This window comes from Scyliorhinus canicula, chromosome 15, assembly GCF_902713615.1.
Source record: "Scyliorhinus canicula chromosome 15, sScyCan1.1, whole genome shotgun sequence".
NCBI classification, from domain to species: Eukaryota; Metazoa; Chordata; class Chondrichthyes; order Carcharhiniformes; family Scyliorhinidae; genus Scyliorhinus; species Scyliorhinus canicula.
In genome coordinates this window covers 57276731-57298527 of record NC_052160.1, presented here as the reverse complement: position 1 = coordinate 57298527, position 21797 = coordinate 57276731, and the positions used below count along the sequence as shown (strand labels likewise).

The following is a 21797-nucleotide window of genomic DNA, read 5'->3' as shown; positions in this document are numbered from 1 at the left end:
CCCAGTTGAGGCCGTACTCATGTGTGCGGAACTTGACTATAAGTTTCTGTTTGGTGATTCTGAGTTGTCGCGCGTCCTGAAGGCCGCCTTGGAGAACACCTTCCCCGAGACCAGAGGCTGAATGCCTTTGACTGCTGAAGTGTTCCCCGACTGGAAGGGAACATTCCTGCCTGGCGATTGTTGCGCAATGTCCGTTCATCCGTTGTTGCAGTGTTTGCATGGTCTCGCCAATGTACCACGCTTCGGGACATCCTTCCTGCAGCACATGAGGTAGACAACATTGGCGGAGTCGCACGAGTATGTACCGCGTACCTGATGGGTGGTGCTCTCAGATGTAATGGTGGTACCCCATGACGATGATCTGGCACATCTTGCAGAGATTGCCATGGCAGGGTTGTGTGGTGTCGTGATTGCTGTTCTGATGGTTTGTTTGAGGTAGCGCGGTTGTTTGAAGGCAAGTAGTGGGGGTGTGGGGATGACCTTGGAAAGATGTTCGTCTTCATTGATGACGTGTTGAAGGCTGCGAGGAAGATATCGAAGTTTGACAGCTCCGGGGAAATACTGGGGAACGAAGGATACTTGTCGGTTGTGTCCCGTATTTGTCTTCTGATGAGGTCGGCGCGGTTTTCTGCTGTGGCGTGTTGGAACTGTCAATCGATGAGTCGAGCGCCATGTTCCGTTCGTACGAGTGTATCTTTCAGCGTCTGTAGATGTATGTTATGCTCCTCCTCATCTGAGCAGATCCTGTGTATACGGAGGGCTTGTCCATAAGGGATGGCTTCTGCCTTTGGGAGCAGCGTTTTCAGGATCCCAAAATGTATCATGGAGTTCAAACAACCTCTACCTTTAATGTATTGTTGCTTTTGAAGCACACGGGTTGGTCTCCAGGTGTGGTTGTACAATTATGGACACGTGGGTTTTTAAACACAAAACAACGTTTATTCTATGAACTCAACTTAACCTTTTAAATAAACATTGGATCACTTAATACCCCCTTACTTCAAAGATAACCCCGAAAATAATACAACACTAAATAATCGCTCAAAATGTTCCTTCAAACCTCCAAAAGACTTCACCTTTAACAACAGAAACACATCAGGTTAAAGACATTACTATCATGAGTTTAAATCACCCAAATGATTCAGAGATAGTCTTTCTTGGCAGAGATCACCGCAGATCCAGCTCACTGCAAACACAGACACACCCAAGCTCTTTTCTTCAAAACTGAAACTAAAACTCCCAAAAAGCAGAAGTGAGCTCAGCAGCTCCCCCCACCCTCTGACACCACTTCAGTAATATGAGCTGCTCCATTTCTTAGAGGTACATTGCTTAAACATCCATTTCTTAAAGGTACTCTCACATGACACTTCTTTAATGTGTTTAGGGTGAAAGCTGGAGAAGTGGAGTATTGTGAGGTTATCCGATGGCCTGCGGTAAAGCGAAGTGCTGAGGTGACCGTCCTTGATGGAGATGAGTGTGTCCAAGAACGCAACCGATTTTGGAGAGTAGTCCATAGTGAGTCTGATGGTGGGATGGAACTTATTGATATCATCGTATAGTCGTTTCAGTGATTCAACCGGGACATTGGATTCATGTTGCATCACATTTACCCCCCCAACATCTGGCCTGAGCTTGCAAAATCCTACCAACTGTCCTAGCTTGAGACAATTTGCAGATCTTTAAACTTGATTACCCCTCTCTCTGGATCTGTAAAGACTTAAATACCTGAAAATGCTCACATTCAAAGCATTGTCTTGCATCTTTGACTTTGTCTATATACATGTTTCTGGAACATACCTCTTCATTCACCTGAGGAAGGAGCAGTGCTCAAAAGCTAGTGATTTGAAACAAACCTGTTGGACTTTAACCTGGTGCTGTAAGACTTCTTACTGTGCTCACCCGAGTCCAATGCCGGCATCTCCACATCATACTTAAAGTGAGATACTACAGATCATTTCATGTTTCCAATAACTGTGCTAGGAGAATTAAATTAAAATTATTGACTATATTCCCTGCACCATTGTTGGAATAGATTACAAGCTAGAGTTTAGTAAATAAAATGCCAGTCCAAATCGACTTTCTAAAGCTTGATTACTACTTTTATTCTCTTGCAGGATAGTCAGTATTGACAGGCTTAATACTGATCGAAACTCAAGTGCTCAGATACACAAGAAGTGTAAGGACAATTAATGTGTGTCTCGGTTTCCCTGCCCAGTTCCCAGTCTCAGACCCATGATTGGGCAGAATCACAGACCAGGCACCAGACAATTCCCACTGGAGTTTAAAAAAATAACAAATCCCAGCAGGAGTTAGACCTCTCCAGAATGTTCCCACATACCCCTCACTGGGATTTAAGGGGGTGGGAATAGACCCAGTGTCTAAACTGTCAGTCAGGTAAGACGTGGGAAAACCAGAAGACCAGAGAGTGAGAAACAAAAATAAAGTGACGAGTGGGCATTAATTTCAGGAACAGAAAGAAACAAGGATGAAGGGAATGAGGAGCTTTCCACTGATGGTACCTTTGTCTGTTGATTTTCTGACATCATTCTGGTTCCGGGGGCTGGTTTCAGTCACTTGAGAATCAACCATCAGTTGCAGAAAATCCACCCGATCCTGAGAATTCAACAGGGACCATGTGAGGATTCAGCTACAACAGCACAGGAACAGGTTTCTTAGGAATAAAGTCCTAGATCCTGAAATTCCAGAGAGGTGCAAAGGAGGAAGTAGAACGTGAAACATGTTCTGCTTCCAGAGAGGCTGGAATCAGAACCCACACAGATTCTAGTTAGAGAAAAGCAGTCAACACAGTCACACATCCATATCTTTTCAAAGACTGCTCCAGGGGGTATCGGACAGAGCTCCTGATCTGCTCTGGGTATTCTGCCCTTATATTTTACCCACATCAGCTCATTACTATCCTAGTGGAAATCCCCGGGACCCCTCTGTGAGAAAGGTAATCAATCCCAGAGGGATGATCATTCAATCCTTGTGGGAACAAGACAAACATCTGCAACTTTAAATCTTTGGCTTTCAAAGTTTGCCTGCTCCCCTGACAGGAGCAGCAGAGGTCAGTTCCAGTGTGTGCATAAATTACTCTATTGTGCACAGTTGGAACAGAGTCAATACTGAGGACTATAGGTGGCCAGTGGGAGACTCCAATACTTCACTCTGCTGGTGATGGAGCAGGAGTCCTGGAACTCCAGATCCGTAGTCGTTGATGATGCAGGGGAACACTCAGCTCAGCACAGCCTCGTGGATCTTAGAGATGTTCACTTAGTCCCTTCCCAAATACCTCATCAAATCCTCTTTCCAGTTTTTAATCAACTTCCCATCTAGAAGCGGTCATGGATTTGGTTTCGGGTTGGGCGTTCTACATCCTAATTAGTTGCTCTAGCGCCATCTCACCAACCAATGCACAACATGTTCCTCGGTAACATTATAGGTTGAACCTTTCAGTGAGAAGACCCCACTTCTTTTTGCCTCCCCTCACGGCTGAAACTACTCACCTTGATTTGTGTCAGTAAAGCTCTCCAAACCCTCATCAATGATTGTTAAACAAGTCAAGGAGACAGTTACTGTATATTCGATAGTTGCAATCAATTTCAACTCCTCTGATCTTTAACTTAACCAACTTTACTTGGATTGCAAAATGCACAACTTGAGCAAGAAACTCCAGTTTCTCTCCTGTACAATCATTTGCAACATGACATTGTTCGAGACAGTAAGGGTCAAAGTGGGACTGGGGAAACAGTACCACCCACATTATGATGTACAGAGCCACATGGTAGAGTAGTGTATGGTAGAGAGAGTCTGGTAGAAGTCGACATGAAGATGGCACCTAATCAGGGCTGTATCTTATATATATGTATATAGTTGTGTATGAATAAAAGACAGTTAATGTTCAACCTCATAAGCCTCTACATGGGACAACAAACAACCTAAAACATGGCGGCAAGATGAAGGACCCAAAATTCCCAGCAATGAGAAAATGAAGAAACTGCAGTCTGACACGAGAAAAGTACGTTGAACCAGAAGATCTCGAAGAATTTGCAGGAAAGCGCCTAAAACTGTCCATTACAGGCATAGAGGCTGAAGGGCAGAAGAAAGATCCACTGTGCAGCTGAGAAGGTCTCCGCCAGAACACATGGGAGGTCTGTTGTGAGACCAAATCAAAAGCAGAATCAAAGGATTTCGCCAGATTGCAAAAGGGTGGGCAAACTCCGAAACAAAAAGGCTGAAATTAACTTTCAAAGGTGGCATAATAATCAGGTAGCACTGGCAGCTCAATTATTTTAACATCGAACCCCTTCCCCCCTCCCAAAACTCCCCCTACCTTTCCCCCCAGAAACCACATCCCCCAGCATCCAACGCTTCCTCCTCCCCTCTCGCTCGCCTCGTAGGCTCATTGACGCCTGCTATCCAGGCTCCAATGTCCGCAGCCCTCCTCTCCTCTCACCTCCGTTCACTAGCTAACTGACTTTAGCTAGCTAGTGCAGGTAGCTCCCCCCCCCCCGCCAAGACATATCATCCCCTTCCACCCAGTCCCAGAGAAAAAAAACCAAACCCAACAATCCAATCCATACAATTCACTAACATAACATTTAATCGTCGCAACACAGAGCACCCATCAACCCACCATTAACTTAAACTCTATAACAATACAAAGAGAAGTGGATTACAATACAAATCCGTAAAAAGAAAGTTATAACATTAACACATTTTCCGGCTGTTCAAACACACTCCACAGTCTCTCTTCCAGCTCCGCTCTTCATGTCTGTCCCAAGCCTTCTGCCTTTACGAACGCCTCAGCCGCATCCGCTGTCTCAAAATAAAAGTCTTTGCCGTTATACGTTACCCTCAACCTCGCTGGGTACACCATACCAAACTGTACCCCCTTCTTGTACAACATCGCCTTCACTCGCCCAAACGCCGCTCGTCTTTTTGCCAACTCCACCGTCAAGTCCTGGTAGATCCGGACTGTGGTGCCATCCCATAGTATCTCCCGCTTCTGCTTCGCCCAGTTTAACACCTTCTCCTTCATGCAAAACTTATGGAAGCAGATAATTACTGCCCTTGGCGGCTTGTTCACTTTGGGCTTCGGCCTTAACGACCGATGGGCTCGGTCTAGCTCGTACTGGGAGGGGCTCTCACCCTCCCCCATCAGCTCCGCCAACTTCTTAGCGAAGTATTGTGTTTGCCTTGGGCCCTCTGTCCCTTCGGGCAAGCCCACAATTCTCAAATTATGCTGCTTTGAGCGGTTTTCCAAGTCTTCCAGTTTTGCTCCACAAATCTCCCATCGAGGTGACATGGTCGCTGTGTCGTGACATGGCTTCCTCCACTTCCTTCATCTTCTCGCCCTGCTCTCTCACCTGGGCCAATGCCTTTGCCACCGCCACCTTCAATGGGGTAATTATCGGGGCGATTGCCTCCTCCACCAGTAATTTCAATGAGGCCGCTGTCTCCTTTTTCTTGGCCTCCATGTGCCTCGCAAACTGTTTTCTCAGCTTCCCCGCCATCACCTCGGTCATCTTCTCCACCGTAAATAGTGCGGCCCCGCTTTGCAGTTCGGCTTCCGCCATCCTATCACCACTTTTATTCGTCTTCTCCTTCAGCGGCGACCCCGCGTTCCCTCCTTTCTTCGACGCTGCTTTTCGCATCCTTTAGCAGCTTATTGTTTTTCACTTTCTTCCTCTTCTCCCCTCTCTCCCTCCACCCTTCTGTCCTTCATCAATCTGAATTATTCTTTTTCTTTAAAGACAAAGGGGAGAAAAAAAAAACTTCACCCAACTTCTTTAAATCTTCCATCTCTCTTCCTTTCCCCTCTGTACTCATCCAGAACTCCCCTGGGACCAGGTTCCCACCTTCTTTCTTCCTCCTAGGTGGGAGCCATCCGTTGTGGGACACCGCTCTTACATGGTGTCCTGGACTCGGGCCTGCCTCCTCAGCCTCCTCGTAGCTCCGCCCCCGCTGCTCTGGCCCCGACGCCACGCTGGGCCCAGGACCTCAGCCCCCGCCGCCCCAGCACCCACGTGGGTTTCTTCACCGGTTTTTAAACCGGCCCCGCTGGCTGCTCGCGATGGCCCCAAAGGCCAACGGTAGTCGGGGGGTGCGTCGAAACTCGGGGATTGCCCCGAAATCGCCGCGACTCGCGGCCACCGGCGGGAGCTCTTCGCGCTGCGGCCGCCCTGCGCGCCCACAACAGCCCAATTGTTTTAAAGAGCACAGCTTGAAGGATGCTGCAGCCCGGATTTCGAGTCGACACCCTAATCTATGGCAACTGCGCGAGAATGACAAAAAAAGGAATATTTAAATGCAAAGTCAGACAAGAAGAAAAATAAATCAGCTTCAATTCGATTCGTCAAAGTCAGAAAACCAAATAGCTGGCCTAAACGATTTCTTTAAAATATTGTTTACAGAATTGCTGCAGTTTTTAAAACTGTGATGGGAGCTGTGTCCATGACTGTGATGGGAGCTGTGTCCATGACTGTGATGGGAGCTGTGTCCATGACTGTGACGGGAGCTGTGTCTATGACTGTGACGGGAGCTGTGTCTATGACTGTGACGGGAGCTGTGTCTATGACTGATGGGAGCTGTGTCCATGACTGTGACGGGAGCTGTGTCTATGACTGTGATGGGAGCTGTGTCTATGACTGTGATGGGAGCTGTGTCTATGACTGTGATGGGAGCTGTGTCTATGACTGTGACGGGAGCTGTGGCTATGACTGTGGACGGGAGCTGTGTCTAGACTGTGATGGGAGCTGTGTCATGACTGTGAGGGAGCTGTGTCTATGACTGTGATGGAGCTGTGTCTATGACTGTGACGGGAGCTGTGTCTATGACTGTGATGGGAGCTGTGTCTATGACTGTGATGGGAGCTGTGTCCATGACTGTGATGGGAGCTGTGTCATGACTGTGATGGGAGCTGTGTCTATGACTGTGTGGGAGCTGTGTCTATGACTGTGAATGGGAGCTGTGTCTATGACTGTGACGGGAGCTGTGTCCTATGACTGTGATGGGAGCTGTGTCCATGACTGTGATGGGAGCTGTGTCTGACTGATGCGGAGCTGTGTCTATGACTGTGATGGGAGCTGTGTCTATGACTGTGATGGGAGCTGTGTCTATGACTGTGATGGGAGCTGTGTCTATGACTGTGATGGGAGCTGTGTCTATGACTGTGATGGGAGCTGTGTCTATGACTGTGACGGGAGCTGTGTCTATGACTGTGATGGGAGCTGTGTCTGTGACTGTGATGGGAGCTGTGTCTATGACTGTGATGGGAGCTGTGTCCATGACTGTGATGGGAGCTGTGTCCATGACTGTGATGGGAGCTGTGTCTATGACTGTGATGGGAGCTGTGTCTATGACTGTGATGGAAGCTGTGTCTATGACTGTGATGGGAGCTGTGTCTATGACTGTGATGGGAGCTGTGTCTATGACTGATGGGAGCTGTGTCCATGACTGTGATGGGAGCTGTGTCTATGACTGTGATGGGAGCTGTGTCCATGACTGTGATGGGAGCTGTGTCCATGACTATGAGGGGAGCTGTGTCTATGACTGTGATGGGAGCTGTGTCCATGACTGTGATGGGAGCTGTGTCTATGACTGTGATGGGAGCTGTGTCTATGACTGATGGGAGCTGTGTCTATGACTGTGATGGGAGCTGTGTCCATGACTATGAGGGGAGCTGTGCCTATGACTGTGATGGGAGCAGTGTCCATGACTATGAGGGGAGCTGTGCCTATGACTGTGATGGGAGCTGTGTCCATGACTATGAGGGGAGCTGTGTCTATGACTGTGATGGGAGCTGTGTCTATGACTGTGATGGGAGCTGTGTCTATGACTGTGATGGGAGCTGTGTCCATGACTGTGATGGGAGCTGTGTCTATGACTGTGATGGGAGCTGTGTCCATGACTGTGATGGGAGCTGTGTCCATGACTGTGATGGGAGCTGTGTCTATGACTGTGATGGGAGCTGTGTCCATGACTGTGACGGGAGCTGTGTCTATGACTGTGACGGGAGCTGTGTCTATGACTGTGATGGGAGCTGTGTCTATGACTGTGACGGGAGCTGTGTCTATGATTGTGACGGGAGCTGTGTCTATGACTGTGATGGGAGCTGTGTCTATGACTGTGATGGGAGCTGTGTCTATGACTGATGGGAGCTGTGTCTATGACTGTGATGGGAGCTGTGTCTATGACTGATGGGAGCTGTGTCCATGACTGTGATGGGAGCTGTGTCTATGACTGTGATGGGAGCTGTGTCTATGACTGTGATGGGAGCTGTGTCCATGACTGTGATGGGAGCTGTGTCTATGACTGTGATGGGAGCTGTGTCCATGTCTGTGATGGGAGCTGTGTCCATGACTGTGATGGGAGCTGTGTCTATGACTGTGATGGGAGCTGTGTCCATGACTGTGATGGGAGCAGTGTCCATGACTGTGACGGGAGCTGTGTCTATGACTGTGATGGGAGCTGTGTCCATGACTGTGACGGGAGCTGTGTCTATGACTGTGATGGGAGCTGTGTCTATGACTGTGATGGGAGCTGTGTCCATGACTGTGACGGGAGCTGTGTCTATGACTATGATGGGAGCTGTGTCTATGACTGTGACGGGAGCTGTGTCTATGACTGTGATGGGAGCTGTGTCTATGACTGTGACGGGAGCTGTGTCTATGACTGTGATGGGAGCTGTGTCTATGATGGGATCTGTGTCTATGACTGTGATGGGAGCTGTGTCCATGACTGTGATGGGAGCTGTGTCCATGACTGTGACGGGAGCTGTGTCTATGACTGTGATGGGAGCTGTGTCTATGACTGTGATGGGAGCTGTGTCTATGACTGTGATGGGAGCTGTGTCCATGACTGTGACGGGAGCTGTGTCTATGACTGTGATGGGAGCTGTGTCTATGACTGTGATGGGAGCTGTGTCCATGACTGTGATGGGAGCTGTGTCTATGACTGTGATGGGAGCTGTGTCCAGTGACTAGATATAATACGGAGTACTGTATGACGGATTCAATATCTTTTAATTATTATCCGCAGCTCAGTAGTGTTCAAACTTCATTTAATTAGTAGTTGTAGTGATATGCATCACTGTACATACACAAGGGGTTAAGATTAATACACTACAACTAAGTAACCACTAATTGAGCCATTGGCCATCGCATTAAAAAGATCGGGGGTATGGAAGGGAATAGTGGGGGGGGAGAGATAGAGCATAGGGTGTCCTTATATGCCGATGACTTGCTGTTACACGTGTCGGAACCGAGTGTGTCGATAGGAGGAATATTGGAGCTGCTTTGAGTGTTTGGGTCTTTCTCAGTGTACAAACTAAATCCAGACAAGAGTGAGTATTTTGTGGTGTCTCGGCTGGGGGTGGGGGCAGGGGTGGGGGGGGCTGCCATTCCGTATGGCAGGGACTCACTTTAGGTACCCGGGGGTGCAGGTTGCCCGGGAGTGGGGGTGGGCTCCGCAGGTACAACATTTCTAGTTTGGTGGGGAGAATGAAAGCTGATGTGGCAAGGTGGGATGGTCTCCCTCTGTCATTAGTGGGTCGGGTACAAGCGGTTAAAATGAACGTGTTGCCGCGATATCTGTTTATTTTTCAATGCCTGCCGATTTTCCTGCCAAAGGGTTTTTTCAGAGAGATTGAGGGAAGGATTATTTTGTTCATATGGGGAGGGAAGGTGGCCAGAAAGGTGCGGCTACAGAGGGGAAGGCAGGTAGGGGTTTGGGTCTTATGAACCTGATGTATTACTACTGGGCGGCGAATGTGGAGAAGGTGCGGAGCTGGGTCAGAGGGGTTGCTTCCCAGTGGGTCAGAATGGAGGAGAGTTTGTGCAGGGGGTTGGGATTGAAAGCACTAGCAACAGCGCCGCTCCCGATAGCCCCGGGGAAATACTCAGGGAGTCCGGTAATAATAGCTTCATTGAGAATTTGAGGGCAGTTTCACCAACACTTCGGATTGGGGTCAGGGTCAAGGGAAATGCCGATTCAGAGGAACCACAGATTTGAGCCAGGGAGGTGGGATGGAAATTTTCGGAAATGGGAGGAGAAGGGGATTAAGACACAAAGATTTGTTTCTTAGGAGTCGGTTTGTAGGATTGAAGGAGCTGGAAGCAAAGTATGGGCTGGAGCAGGGAGAAATGTTTAGATACATGCAGGTTCGAGATTTTGTCAGAAAGGAGATACAGAGCTTCCCAGTGGAGCCGGCCTCCACATTGCTGGAGGAGGTGCTGAAGAAAGGGGGGCTGGAGAAGGGGGTAGTGCCGGTGGTTTACGGAGCTATTTTGGAAGAGGAGAAGGCACCATCGGAAGGGCTCAACGCAAAGTGGGAGGAAGAGTTGGGAGGGGGTATGGAGGAGGGGTTCTGGTGTGAGGTGCTCCGGAGAGTGCATCCGCCTCGTGCACGAGGTTGGGGCTGAGACAGCTGAAGGTGGTATACGAGCACACCTCACGAGGGCGAGGATGTGCCGATTCTTTGAAGGAGTAGAAGATGTGTGTGAGCGTTGCGGCGTGTGGGGGGGGGTGTGGGGGGGGGGGGGGTGTGGGGGGGGGGGGGGGGGGGGGGGGGGGTGGCTAATCATGTTCATATGTTTTGGTCCTGTCCAAAGCTAGAGGATTACTGGAAGGAGGTTTTTAGGGTAATTTCTAAAATGGTGCACGTGAAACTGGACCCAGGCCCCTGGGAGGCCATATTCGGGGCGTTGGACCAGCCAGGGTTGGAAACGGAGGCAGATGTTGTAGCCTTCGCCCGAAGGCGGATCCTGATAGGTTGGAGAGCAACCTCTCCACCCTGTGCCCTGGCGTGGCGGGGTGACCTGTTGGAATTCTTGACTTTTGAGAAGGTTAAGTTTGAACTGAGGGGCAGGATGTAGGGGCTCTACAATTCATGGGCATTATTCATTATGCACTTTCAAAAACTGGATAACATCAAACATTAGTTGGGGTGTGTGGGTGGGAGGGTTGGGGGGAGGGGGGCTGTGTGTGTTAATGGCGACTATGGGTGATCCCTAATTCCTTTTTGTCATTTGTTTGTGTGAACATGCGAGCTAATGTTTGGGGTTTGGTGGGCGGATAGGATCGTTGTTATTGATTTGGGGATTTACATATTTTTTACTGATTATTGTTTATTGTTGGTGGGTGTAAATTTGGGAGAAAATGTGAAAAAGGAGGAGAATAAAAGATATTTATCAGTTTAAAAAAAAACAAAAAACTAAATAACTACTAGAGGGAGCAGCAGAGATGTATATATACATAGACAAACAGGAAGTAGTCTCTCTCGTCACAGGAACGGCAGCTGGTGAGCAGGACAGACAGGCAGCTCAGATGTAACATAGTATAAGCACTGGAGAGAGAACAAACTCATAGAAATAAAGCATCTACTTCAACTGTAAGACTACGAGCTTTATTCAGACACAAGGAATAATACAGTAGTGTAATAATAAATTAGTATTGTTTCAATCTTTTGATTGGCATATTCTTTGTCAACACTACATCGGGCCATTGTGGAAGAAAGGACAAAGAATATAACATATTACCAATCACGGTAATCTCACATGCTACCAGGAGTAGAAACATAACAGTCATCCCCTGTCCTCTCTATCCTTACCCTCTTTAATGAGGTCTATTCACAGGAAATACAAGAATATTCTCACTACTGGATCCCTAGTTCTGAAGAAAATGCGCAGCGTGAAATACCATGGAAAACAATTTCTGCAGGTGTCTGCTCTCTGCTTGTGACCTCGACAGATGCCCGAAGGAAAGGGTGAAAGCAGCCATCGTCCCTGCCATTTGTAACTTTTAGTGGGAGATTGGAGACCTCTGCAGCAATGCCAGGTCTGTGACCATACAGCAGTCTGCAAACGGACTGAACACACTTTTTAGTAACTGTAAAAGAACAGAATGTTCCCCAGGTACCCGTCTCTCTAATCATAACAATATGGTTGCAGTCACTTCCTTTCGGGTTATTAGAATAAGTTAGAAAAGGTCAGTGTTGAGGGAGAGAGGCAGAACAGGAGGTAGGAACACAAATCACTTCACGGTTAGTTGAACACTCACAGTGTGCACTCCTTTTTGTCTCTTGGCCTTCAAACTCGTCAAGGCGTTCATGAAAAATTCATTCACATCTCTTGGGAATAAGCTGAATCCAAGTTTTTCCAAGATTGGAATAACGTCAGGAAAAATAACTGGAATAAAGGGGGAGAGAAATCATATAGAAATCAATTGCTGTACCTCTGCATGCTTAGGTTTAGAAAGGAGAGAAAGAGAGAGAGAGGAAACGACCGGGGGGGAGAATAAATGAAAGAAAGACAGATTTGTAAAGTCAACTTTCACAGCCTTAAGACATCCCAAATGGCTTGACAGATAAAGGACAGAAATCAGTCTGAAAAGAACAAGGTCCTACAAAAACAGTGTGATAATCAGCATCAACTGATGCTGTTTGAGGTATAAATATTGGCAAGAAACTGAGAATTCCCATTTCTTCAAATTAGTCAGCTGGGATATTGTACACCCACCTGACAGGAAAGACGCTTTAACATTTCATCGGTAAGATGGTGACTTGATAGTGCAGATAGTCTATGCCTCTCTCAAGGTCTACACTTAATTATCAGCCTAAATCATGTGGTCAGGTGTTTGGAGTGAAGCTTGAATCCACAATAGTTTGACTCAGAGATGAACGTACTCCCTGCTGAGGTGGATTATATTAAAATACAATAGAATCCCTACAGTGCAGAAAGAGGCCATTCGGCCCATTCTGAACTTCTATGGGCCCAAAACACTCTCATTAATCAGTTTGAATAAACTGTAGAGAAAAGCCGTCTAACAGTTTGTGAAATTATAGAGGAAAAGGGTTCACATAGGCAAAGCTCATTAGGTTAAGTTTAGATGTAACCTGGAAACTAATGACGTGTGCTGTTAATGATTTGCCTTTCCCATCTTTAGCTCAGATGGTTAACATTGTTGCTTCACAGCGCCAGGGTCACAGGTTCGATTCTCGGCTTGGGTCACTGTCTGTGCGGAGTCTGCACATTCTCCCCATGTCTGCGTGGGTTTCCTCCCACAAGTCCCAAAAGACGTGTTGTTAGGTAATCTGGACATTCTGAATTCTCCTTCAGTGTACCTGAACAGGCGCCGGAATGTGGCGACTCGGGGATTTTCACAGTAACTTCATTGCGGTGTTAATGTGAGCCTACGTGTGACAATAATAAAGATAATGATAATAATAAAAGGATTTTTCCACAACTTTCCTGAAACATTGCAGTGAGGACCTGCGTGAATGGAGCAAAGAACAGCATGGTGCCTCAACCAAAGGAAAATAAAGTCTCAAATAAAACAATTTTGAATCACTTACATAAAAAGATAAGCATAGGATCAAAGATGTTGAATTCTAGTAGTTTCTTTGTGTTTCTGGCAAATGGGTCATTGGGGTTGTTAATGGAGTCGACATCCACACTGAATGCGGTGCTGATGATCACATCCATGCTATATGCTCCAAAGATACTGCAAGAGAAATGTTTTTGTTACAACTGCTTACAACGTGACACAAGGAAAAAAATGCTGGAAAAACTCAACATGTCTGGCACCATCTGTGGAGAGAGAAACAGAGTTCACGTTTTGAGTCCAGTATGACCTCTTCAGAACTGTTCCAACGCCCTTTTTTTGCCAGTTGACCACTGAGGCAGAATAAACTATTCCAAAGAAAGTGGAGCTCAGAAATGGGCCATTCAGCCAAATTGGTCTATACTGGCACTATTGTTCCACGTGAACTTGCTCCCACCCATCTTTACCTAAACCCATCAACATATTCTTCTATCCCTTTCTTCCTCATGCAAATCACAGCTCCAGGGTCCCAGGTTCGGTTCCCGGCTGGGTCACTGTCTGTGCGGAGTCTGCACGTCCTCCCCCTGTCTGCGTGGGTTTCCTCCGGGTGCTCCGGTTTCCTCCCACAGTCCAAAGATGTGCGGGTTAGGTGGATTGGCCATGCTAAATTGCCCGTAGTGTCCTAAAAAGTAAGGTTAAGGGGGAAGTTGTTGGGTTGCGGGTATAGGGTGGATATGTGAGTTTGAGTAGGGTGATCATTGCTCGGCATCGAGGGCTGAAGGGCTGTTCTGTGCTGTACTGTTCTAAATCTAAATGCACCCATACATACCCATGTGACAGGAGTTTAGCTGGGCAGCTCTTAAGAGGGAAAACATCCATCAATGGTTATCGCTTGACCATCTGAATATGGAGCTACGTCCAGACAGCACCATCTCTCCAAACATCAGCAGAGACTACATCTTGATACTGAACCCTAAGCTGCCACTGGACATCAGGACGCAGTGATCTGTCACACACGATATGGACACAAACCTGCAATTATATTAACATTGTACACAGAGCGGTGGTTCAGCAGGACCTTTGTGTGATTATTGACAAACACCCATCATCTTGCATTTGTCAGAATCCTGCCACGTTTACGTCCTGAATTAATCTGGCATTGGGAGAGACGTGGTCCAGTCAGTTTTGACGTGGCAGTCAATGATAATTTAGTCCCCACATAGATGTCGATGAACACGGAGGCGATTTGCTGCAACACAGCTTTCATACCATCACATCTTCCCACATCGTCCATAACACAAAGGCCAATCCTTCCTATGAATCCTAAGTCACTGATTGCACAGTCGTTTAATGAAATCAATATTGATTTTTGACATTCTGTAACTTAACATTTTAGCGGGCATTTCAGTGTCAACCACATTGCTTCGGTCTGGAGTCACAATTAGACCAGACCAGGTAAGGATGGTAGATTTCCTTCTCTAAAGGGCATTTCTGAACTAGATGAGTTTTTAAAACAATTAACAATGGTTTCATGGTTATCTTTTAACTCCAGGTTTTTATGGAATTCAAATTTTACCATCTGTCCCAGTGGGATTTGAACCCAGGTCCCCAGAGCATTATCCTGGGCTCTGGTTTACTACCCCAGTGACAATACTACTGCGCCAATGCCTCCCTATAAAACAGATAAAGGGACCGCTGAGCCTCGCCAGGTTTTGGGCTCATCCATTGTGTCACCAACCTGTCCTCAAGTGGTCACTTAATTATCACTAATTCACTATCCATCGCTGCTGGGTGGGTATCAGGTGTCAGTGTGACCCAGTCTCCAGCAGGATCTCTCGGAGACGAGATCACATCGAATAGGTGAAATGGCACACACTTTTGAAACTACCCCCACTTTTTATTGGGTTTTTGAACAAAGTATATTTACCGTTATGTACACAAGATAAGAATCTCGCTGCCATCTCACACTCACCTCCGCTTCTGCCGTTCCTCCCATCTTTTGTCTTTATTCTCCTCGTTCCCTGCTCCTGGAGATGCCATGTTCGTTATTGTATCCCATGAATTCCTTCCGTCTCTCAATTCCCTGCCTCCCCCCACCTCCCTGGTTCTCCTCTCTTGTTCCCTGTCTCTTCCCTCTCCCCACCCTCCCCTCCTTTCTTTCCTCTTAGGTTTAGATGTCCCCCCCACCCCGCCCCCCTGTCTATCTCTCCCTCTCATGCTTTGGCTACTTTCTCCTGATTCTTGGCTACCTGGCTATTCTTCCGCTTGTTTATTGGCCACAAACAGGTCCCGGAACAATTGGGTGAATGGCTCCCACGTTCTGTGGAAGCCATCGTCTGACCCTCGGATGGCGAATTTGATTTTCTCCATTTGGAAAGATTACGAGAGGTCGGACAGCCAGTCTGCAGCTTTGGGTGGTGCTGCTGACCGGCAGCCGAACAGGATTCTATGGGGGGCGATCAGGGAGGCATAGGCAAGGGTGTCCGCCCTCCTCCCCAGGAATAGATCTGGCTGGTCCGAAACCCCGAAGACCGCCACTTTCGGGCATGGCTCCACCCTCATCCCCACCACTTTGGACATTGCCTCGAAGAAGGCTGTCCAGTGCCCTGCAAGTCTGGGGCAAGACCAGAACATGTGGGCATGGTTGGCCGAGCCTCCTTGGCACCGCTCACATCTATCCTCCACCTCAGTGAAGAACCTACTCATACGGTTCTTGTTAAGTGGGCTCTATGTACCACCTTTAGCTGCATCAGGCTGAGCCTTGCGCACGTGGAGGTAGAGTTGACCCTATGCAGTGCTTCGCTCCAGAGTCCCCACCCTATCTCAATCCCCAGGTCCTCCTCCCATTTCTTTCTTGTTGCGTCCAGTACGGTGTCTGCCCTTTCTATCAGTCGGTCATACATGTCACTACAGTTTCCTTATCTAGTATGCATGCGTTCGGTAATTCTTCCAGTAATGTCTGTCGTGGCGGTTGTGAGTACGTCCTTGTCTCCTTTCGTGGGAAGTTTTTGAGCTGTAGATACCTTAGCTCGTTCCCTCTGGCTAGCTGGAATTGCTCTGTCAGTTCGTCTAGTGTTGCGATCCTGCCGTCCGTGTCTAGGTCCCTGACTGTCTGTGTCCCTCCGTCCTGCCCCCACCTTTTGAAGGTGGCGTCAGTCAGTGCTGGTGGAAACCTATGGTTGTTGCAGATGGGGGCTTTACCCGACAGTTTGGTCAGGCCAAACTGCTGTTGGTTCCAGGACTGGAGGGTGGCTATCACCACCGGGCTGCTGGAATGTTTTTTGGGTGGGGATGGGAGTGCTGCCATGGCAAGGGCCCGGAGGGAGGTCCCCATGCAGGAGGCTACTTCCGCGCGCACCCACTTGGCCTCTGGCTTCTGGATCCATCTCCTTATTCGCTCGGCCGTCGCCACCCAGTAGTAGAATTATAGGTTTAGGAGGGCGGAGGGCTACTCCCCCCCCCACCCCACCCCCGGATTTTGTTTTTTGTAGGACCTTCTTTGGGATCCTAGCATTCCCCCCCCCCCCCCCCCCCCCCCCCCCCCCCTCCCCATATGAACAATGAACACCATGATTAGTTTGTCCAGCGCTTTGCAAAAGGACTTGGGGATGTAGACTGGGATGGATCTGAGTAGGAAGAGGTACCTGGGCAGCACGTTCATTTTGATCGTCTGGACTCTCCCCGCGAGGGAGAGTGGGTGTGTTCCATCTTTGCAGGTCCTTTTTTACTTCCTCTGTCAGAATGGTGAGGTTCCATTTGTGGATCCCTTTCCAGTCATGGGCTATTTGGATCCCCAGGTAGCGGAATTTGTGGCGGGCTTGTTTAAACGGCAGTCCCACTCGTGCTCTCCCCCCCCCCCCCTTGCGGGTGTACTGGGAAGATCTCGTTTTTGCTCATGTTGAGTCTGTAGCCCGAGAAGGCGGCAAACTCTTTCAGGAGCGCGATGATTCCGTCCATGCTGCTTTGTCTGTCTGAAATGTAGAGGAGCAGGTCATCTGCATAGAGTGAGACTCTGTGCTCTCTGCCGCCCCTTCGGACCCCCCTCCAGCTTTTTCCTGCTCCGAGTGAGATTGCTAGTGGTTCGATCGCTAGAGCGAACAGCAGCAGGGACAGTGGGCATCCTTGTCTGATGCCCCTGTACAGCTGGAAGTATCGGGAGTTGGTGTTGTTGGTCCGTACGCTCGCCATGGGAGCGTTGTATAGGAGCTTTACCCAGGAGGTGAACCCTGTTCCAAGCCCGAACTGCTCCAGTACCTCTATGAGGTATTTCCATTTGACTCTGTTGAAGGCTTTTTCTGCGTCTAGGGAAAAGATCACCTCTGGTGTTCTCTACCCGGAGGGGGTAATTATCACGTTCAACAGGTAATGATGCCCTGATGTTAGAGGTAAGCTGTCTACCATTGACAAAGCCCGTCTGGTCCTCTGTGACCACCTCAGGTACACAGTCTTCTAGACTTTTGGCTAGGATTTTGGCCAGTATTTTGGCATCCGCGTTCAGCAGTGAGATGGGTCTGTGTGACCCATGTTCCGTTGGGTCTTTGTCTTTCTTAGGTATCAGCGAGATTGAGACCTGTGCTAGCATGGGTGGCAGTGTGCCCCTAGCTAGCGAGTCTGTGAACATCTTCCAAATTGTTTGTAGAAGTTCGCCGGGAACCTGTCTGGTCCCGGAGCCTTCCCCGCCTGCATGGAGCTAATGCTGTCCATGATCTCTCCCAGTGCTAGTGATGATCCAAGCCCCGTTTTCTGCCCTCCCCCACGACTGGTATGTCCAGTCCATCAAGGAACCGTTTCATCCCGGACTCCCCATTGGGGGCTCTGAGGTGTACAGCCCTTGGTACAAGGCCTTGAAGGTTTTGTTGATCTTTTCTGGTTCTGTTTCTAACATGCCTCTAGTATCCCTGATTTGTGCAATTTCTCTGGTGGCTGCCTGCTTTCTCAGCTGGTGTGCCAACAGGTGGCTGGCTTTGTCTCCGTGTTCGTACAGGGTCCCGCGCGCCTGGCGGAGTTGGTGCACTGCTTTCCTGGTGAAGAGCAGGTCAAAGTTCCTTTGTAGTTCTTTCCTCTCGGCCAGGAGCTCTACGGTCGGGGCCTCGGAGTATTTACGGTCTGCCTTCAGTATGGAGTCAACCAGCTGCTGCCTAGCCGCCCTTTCCTCCCTATCTCTTTGCGCTTTGAAAGCGATGATTTCCCCTCTTAGTACGGCCGTTGGCACTTCCCAGAACGTGGAGGGTGTGACCTTCCCATTCTGGTTGTTCTCTGTGTACTCTGCTATGGCCCGCGATATCCTTTTGTTGAAGGCCTTGTCAGCTAGTAGGGTAATGTCCAACCTCCATGTGGGCGTTGGGCCCTTCCCGTCTCCAGCCTCACGTCCATGTGGTGTGGAGCGTGGTCTGATATCACAATTGCGGAGTATTCCACTTTGTCTGTCCCCGGAAGCACCGTTTTCCCCACCACAAAGAAGTCAATTCTGGTGTATACGTTGTGCACTGGGGAAAAGGAGAATTCCTTCTCCCCTGGGTGGGCGAACCTCCAGGGGTCCACCGCTCCCATCTGCTTCATAAAGTGACTGAGTTCCCTTGCCATGCTTGAGGTTTTCCCCGTTTTGGGGTTTGATCTGTCTGTCTTTGGATCCTGTACACAGTTGAAGATCCCCCCATGATTAGTCAATGCGTCGCTATGTCAGGGATTTCTGCCGTGGTCTTCTTGATGAAGCTCGTGTTGTCCCAGTTGTGAGCGTACACGTTAACTAGTACTACTGGTGCCCCATCCAAGGCCCCACTGACCATGATGTACCATCCCCCCGGGTCCGTAACCGTCTTTATCGCCCTAAACATCGTCATCTTGCCGATCAGTATCGCCACCCCCCTGGCTCTTGTCCCATAGCAGGAATGGTAGGTTTATCCCACCCAGCCCTTTCTTACCCGCAGTCGGTCCTGCTGTCTCAGATGTGTCTTTTGGAGCAACATTATGTCGGCCCTCATATTTCTTAGGTGGGTGAGGACCCTGGATCTCTTCACTGGGCTGTTGAATCCCCTTATGTTCCAGGTGACTATCCTGGTGGGGGGCTTCTGCCCCTGCGCTCCTGTGGGATTAACCATATTTACCTGGTGGATGCGCCTCTGCCATCCGGGGTTTCCCTTTGTTAGGGGGCTGGATGGCCACTGTCACTGCTCTCTCCATGCAGTCCGGCCCCTGTGCTCCGGGGTTTCCCTTTGTCCCGGGGGCACCCGACATGGCCGCCCACTGTGCGTCTGCCACGTGGGTAGTCCCCTGCACTCTGGGGTCTCCCTTCACCCAGAGACCGTACTGGGTGGGTACTTGCAGCGATTCCTTGGTTTGAGCCCTTGGTTGTGGCACTTTGTTACCCTATTCCTTTTCTAGCCTTGTTTGTCCCTCCTCCCCTATGTCCCCCCTCCCCGGTCTCTCCCTCCCTGTCCCCCCCCCCCCCCCCCCCTTCCCGGTCTCTCCCTTCCCCCCCCCTCTCCCGTATGTCCCTCTTTCTCCTGTTCCTATCCCCGTTTGCTCTCCCGCCTCTGCTGTGTGGTCCCCCCCACCCCCTGCCTGGTGCCTTGCCCCCTATTGGGGGCGCACTGTGGCCCTGCTTTGTTGCATGCCCCCAGCGCTAGCTTTCCTGCTAGTGCGGTGGCCCCCCCCCCCCCCCCTCGAGAGTTACTGTCTCGCTTCTCCCCTGCCCGGCCTCTGCGGTTTTCTGCCCGCTCTTCCCCTGTTCTACCCTGCACTCCTCTTGCTTGCTCTCCCTTCTCCGCTACTCTCGTTCCCTCATGCTGGGGCCTGGTCTCCCACCTGAGGCGGTCCCTTGGGCAGTGGTTTGCTCTTTGTTCAGGGTGCGCTCGGCGTGGCGGGGCGGGGGGGGGGGCTGGCGTTGCCTCACCCCCCCTCTCCCCCCCCCCCCCCCCGTCGGCGTGTTGTTGCCCCTTGCCAGGGGCCCCTTAATTCTACCCTAGCTGCTGGGTTTCCAGCCCGTGTTCCTCGACAAACTTGTTTGCTTCGGCGGGGGCTGTAAAGAAGTATTCTCTTTCTTGGTATGTGACCCAGAGTTTCGCTGGGTACAGCATACCAAAACGCACGTTGCTCTTGTGAAGAGATGCTTTCGCTCTATTGAATTCAGCCCGTCTCCTGGCTAGGTCTTCCCCAATGTCCTCGTACATTCTAATGGAGCGTCCTTCCCATTTGCAGGTTCTGTTTTTCCTGGCACAGCGCAGGATTGTTTCCCTGTCTTGGTACCGGTGCAGTTTAGCTATGACTGCCCTCGGATGGTCCCCTGCCTTGGGCTTCGGGCGCAGCGACCGATGTGCTCTGTCCATTTCTGGTGGATTGGGAAAAGTTTTCCTCCCCACTAAGTTGCCCAGCATCTCAGCCACGTATGCTGTGGGGTTTCTACCCTCGATCACCTCTGGGAGGCCCACTATCCTGACATTTTGCCTTCTTGAGTTGTTTTCCTGGTCATCCACTCTGCCCTTCAGGCTCTCCTGTGTTGTGTCCAGTCTCGCCACCTCCTTCTCCAGGGCCGTGATCCAGTCACTCATGTCAGTCGCTGCTTTCTCAAGCTCCTTAATGGTCGCCTCTTGGGCTTCCAGTTTCTCCCCTTGGGCTTCCAGTTTCTCCTCTGCTCTGCCCATGGCATGCTGCAACGCCGTCAGGGCCTTGGCCACTGCTGCCTGCACTGCAGCCTCTATGTCTGCTCTGGCCTCTGCCTTGTTTACCTGCTGATGTTCCCTCAGCGCCTCAGCAAAGGCTGCCTTCCAGTTCCAGTTCTCCCCTGGCCCAGGAGGAGAATGCACCTGTCTGCCCAGTTCTTTTTGATGTGGCGATACTTCCATTCCGCCATTTCGTGCGCGGATTAGCTCGTCTGAACTGGCTCCCCAATTGCCCCGTCTGCCTTTGGTACCCCTTCTCCCTCTGCTTTGGCTCCCTTCTAGCATTTTTTTCCCCCTTTTCCCTTTCTTTTTTTTCCTTTCCCCCCTTTCTATTCCTCCTTTTCATTTGTTGCTTCCTTTTTCTATTCCACTCCCTTCTCTCCTTTACCACTTTATTTTTCCTCTTTTATAAAATTCTTTTCAGGAGAATCTGTTTTGGGTGAGGAAAAAAAAGTGATAAAAGAAAATTCCTCCCCCCTCTTTAAAAGTTTTCTTTTCAAAGTTTTGCTTTTTGCAAAAGTTCTTTTTTCCTTCCTTTTCCCTCACTCAGCCAGGGTCGAGAGAGAGAGAGGCTTCTGGTCGGGAGTCCCTCTTTGTTCCTGCCTCGTGGTGGTCGCCGCCGGTGGGGGGGTGGGGGTGGGGAGGGGAGGGGTGGGGGTTGGGGGGGGTGGGCAGGGTCAGTCCCCGCTGCTTGGTCCAGGCCGCCGCTCGTCGCACCCTGCCGAGGGGGGGCGGCGGTCGTCGGTCGCTCCTCCGTTCCTTCCTTCCTGTAGGTTCGGCCCTCACTTTGGTCTGGGCCGCCACTTGTCCTGATCT

The 21797-nt window shown here is 49.8% G+C and overlaps 1 protein-coding gene across 1 annotated transcript in view; it reads right to left on the bottom strand.

Annotated features, from left to right (window-relative positions):
• The window catches only part of LOC119978636 (cytochrome P450 3A8-like), a 96115-nt gene that overhangs the window by 30604 nt on the left and 43714 nt on the right, over positions 1-21797 (bottom strand). The window contains exons 7-10 of the mRNA XM_038820421.1: positions 21490-21522; positions 13355-13503; positions 12061-12188; positions 2520-2613 (exon numbers count right to left, since the gene is read on the bottom strand). Coding sequence (XP_038676349.1) covers positions 2520-2613; positions 12061-12188; positions 13355-13503; positions 21490-21522 — 404 coding nt within the window. The remainder of the gene's footprint in view (positions 1-2519; positions 2614-12060; positions 12189-13354; positions 13504-21489; positions 21523-21797) is intronic.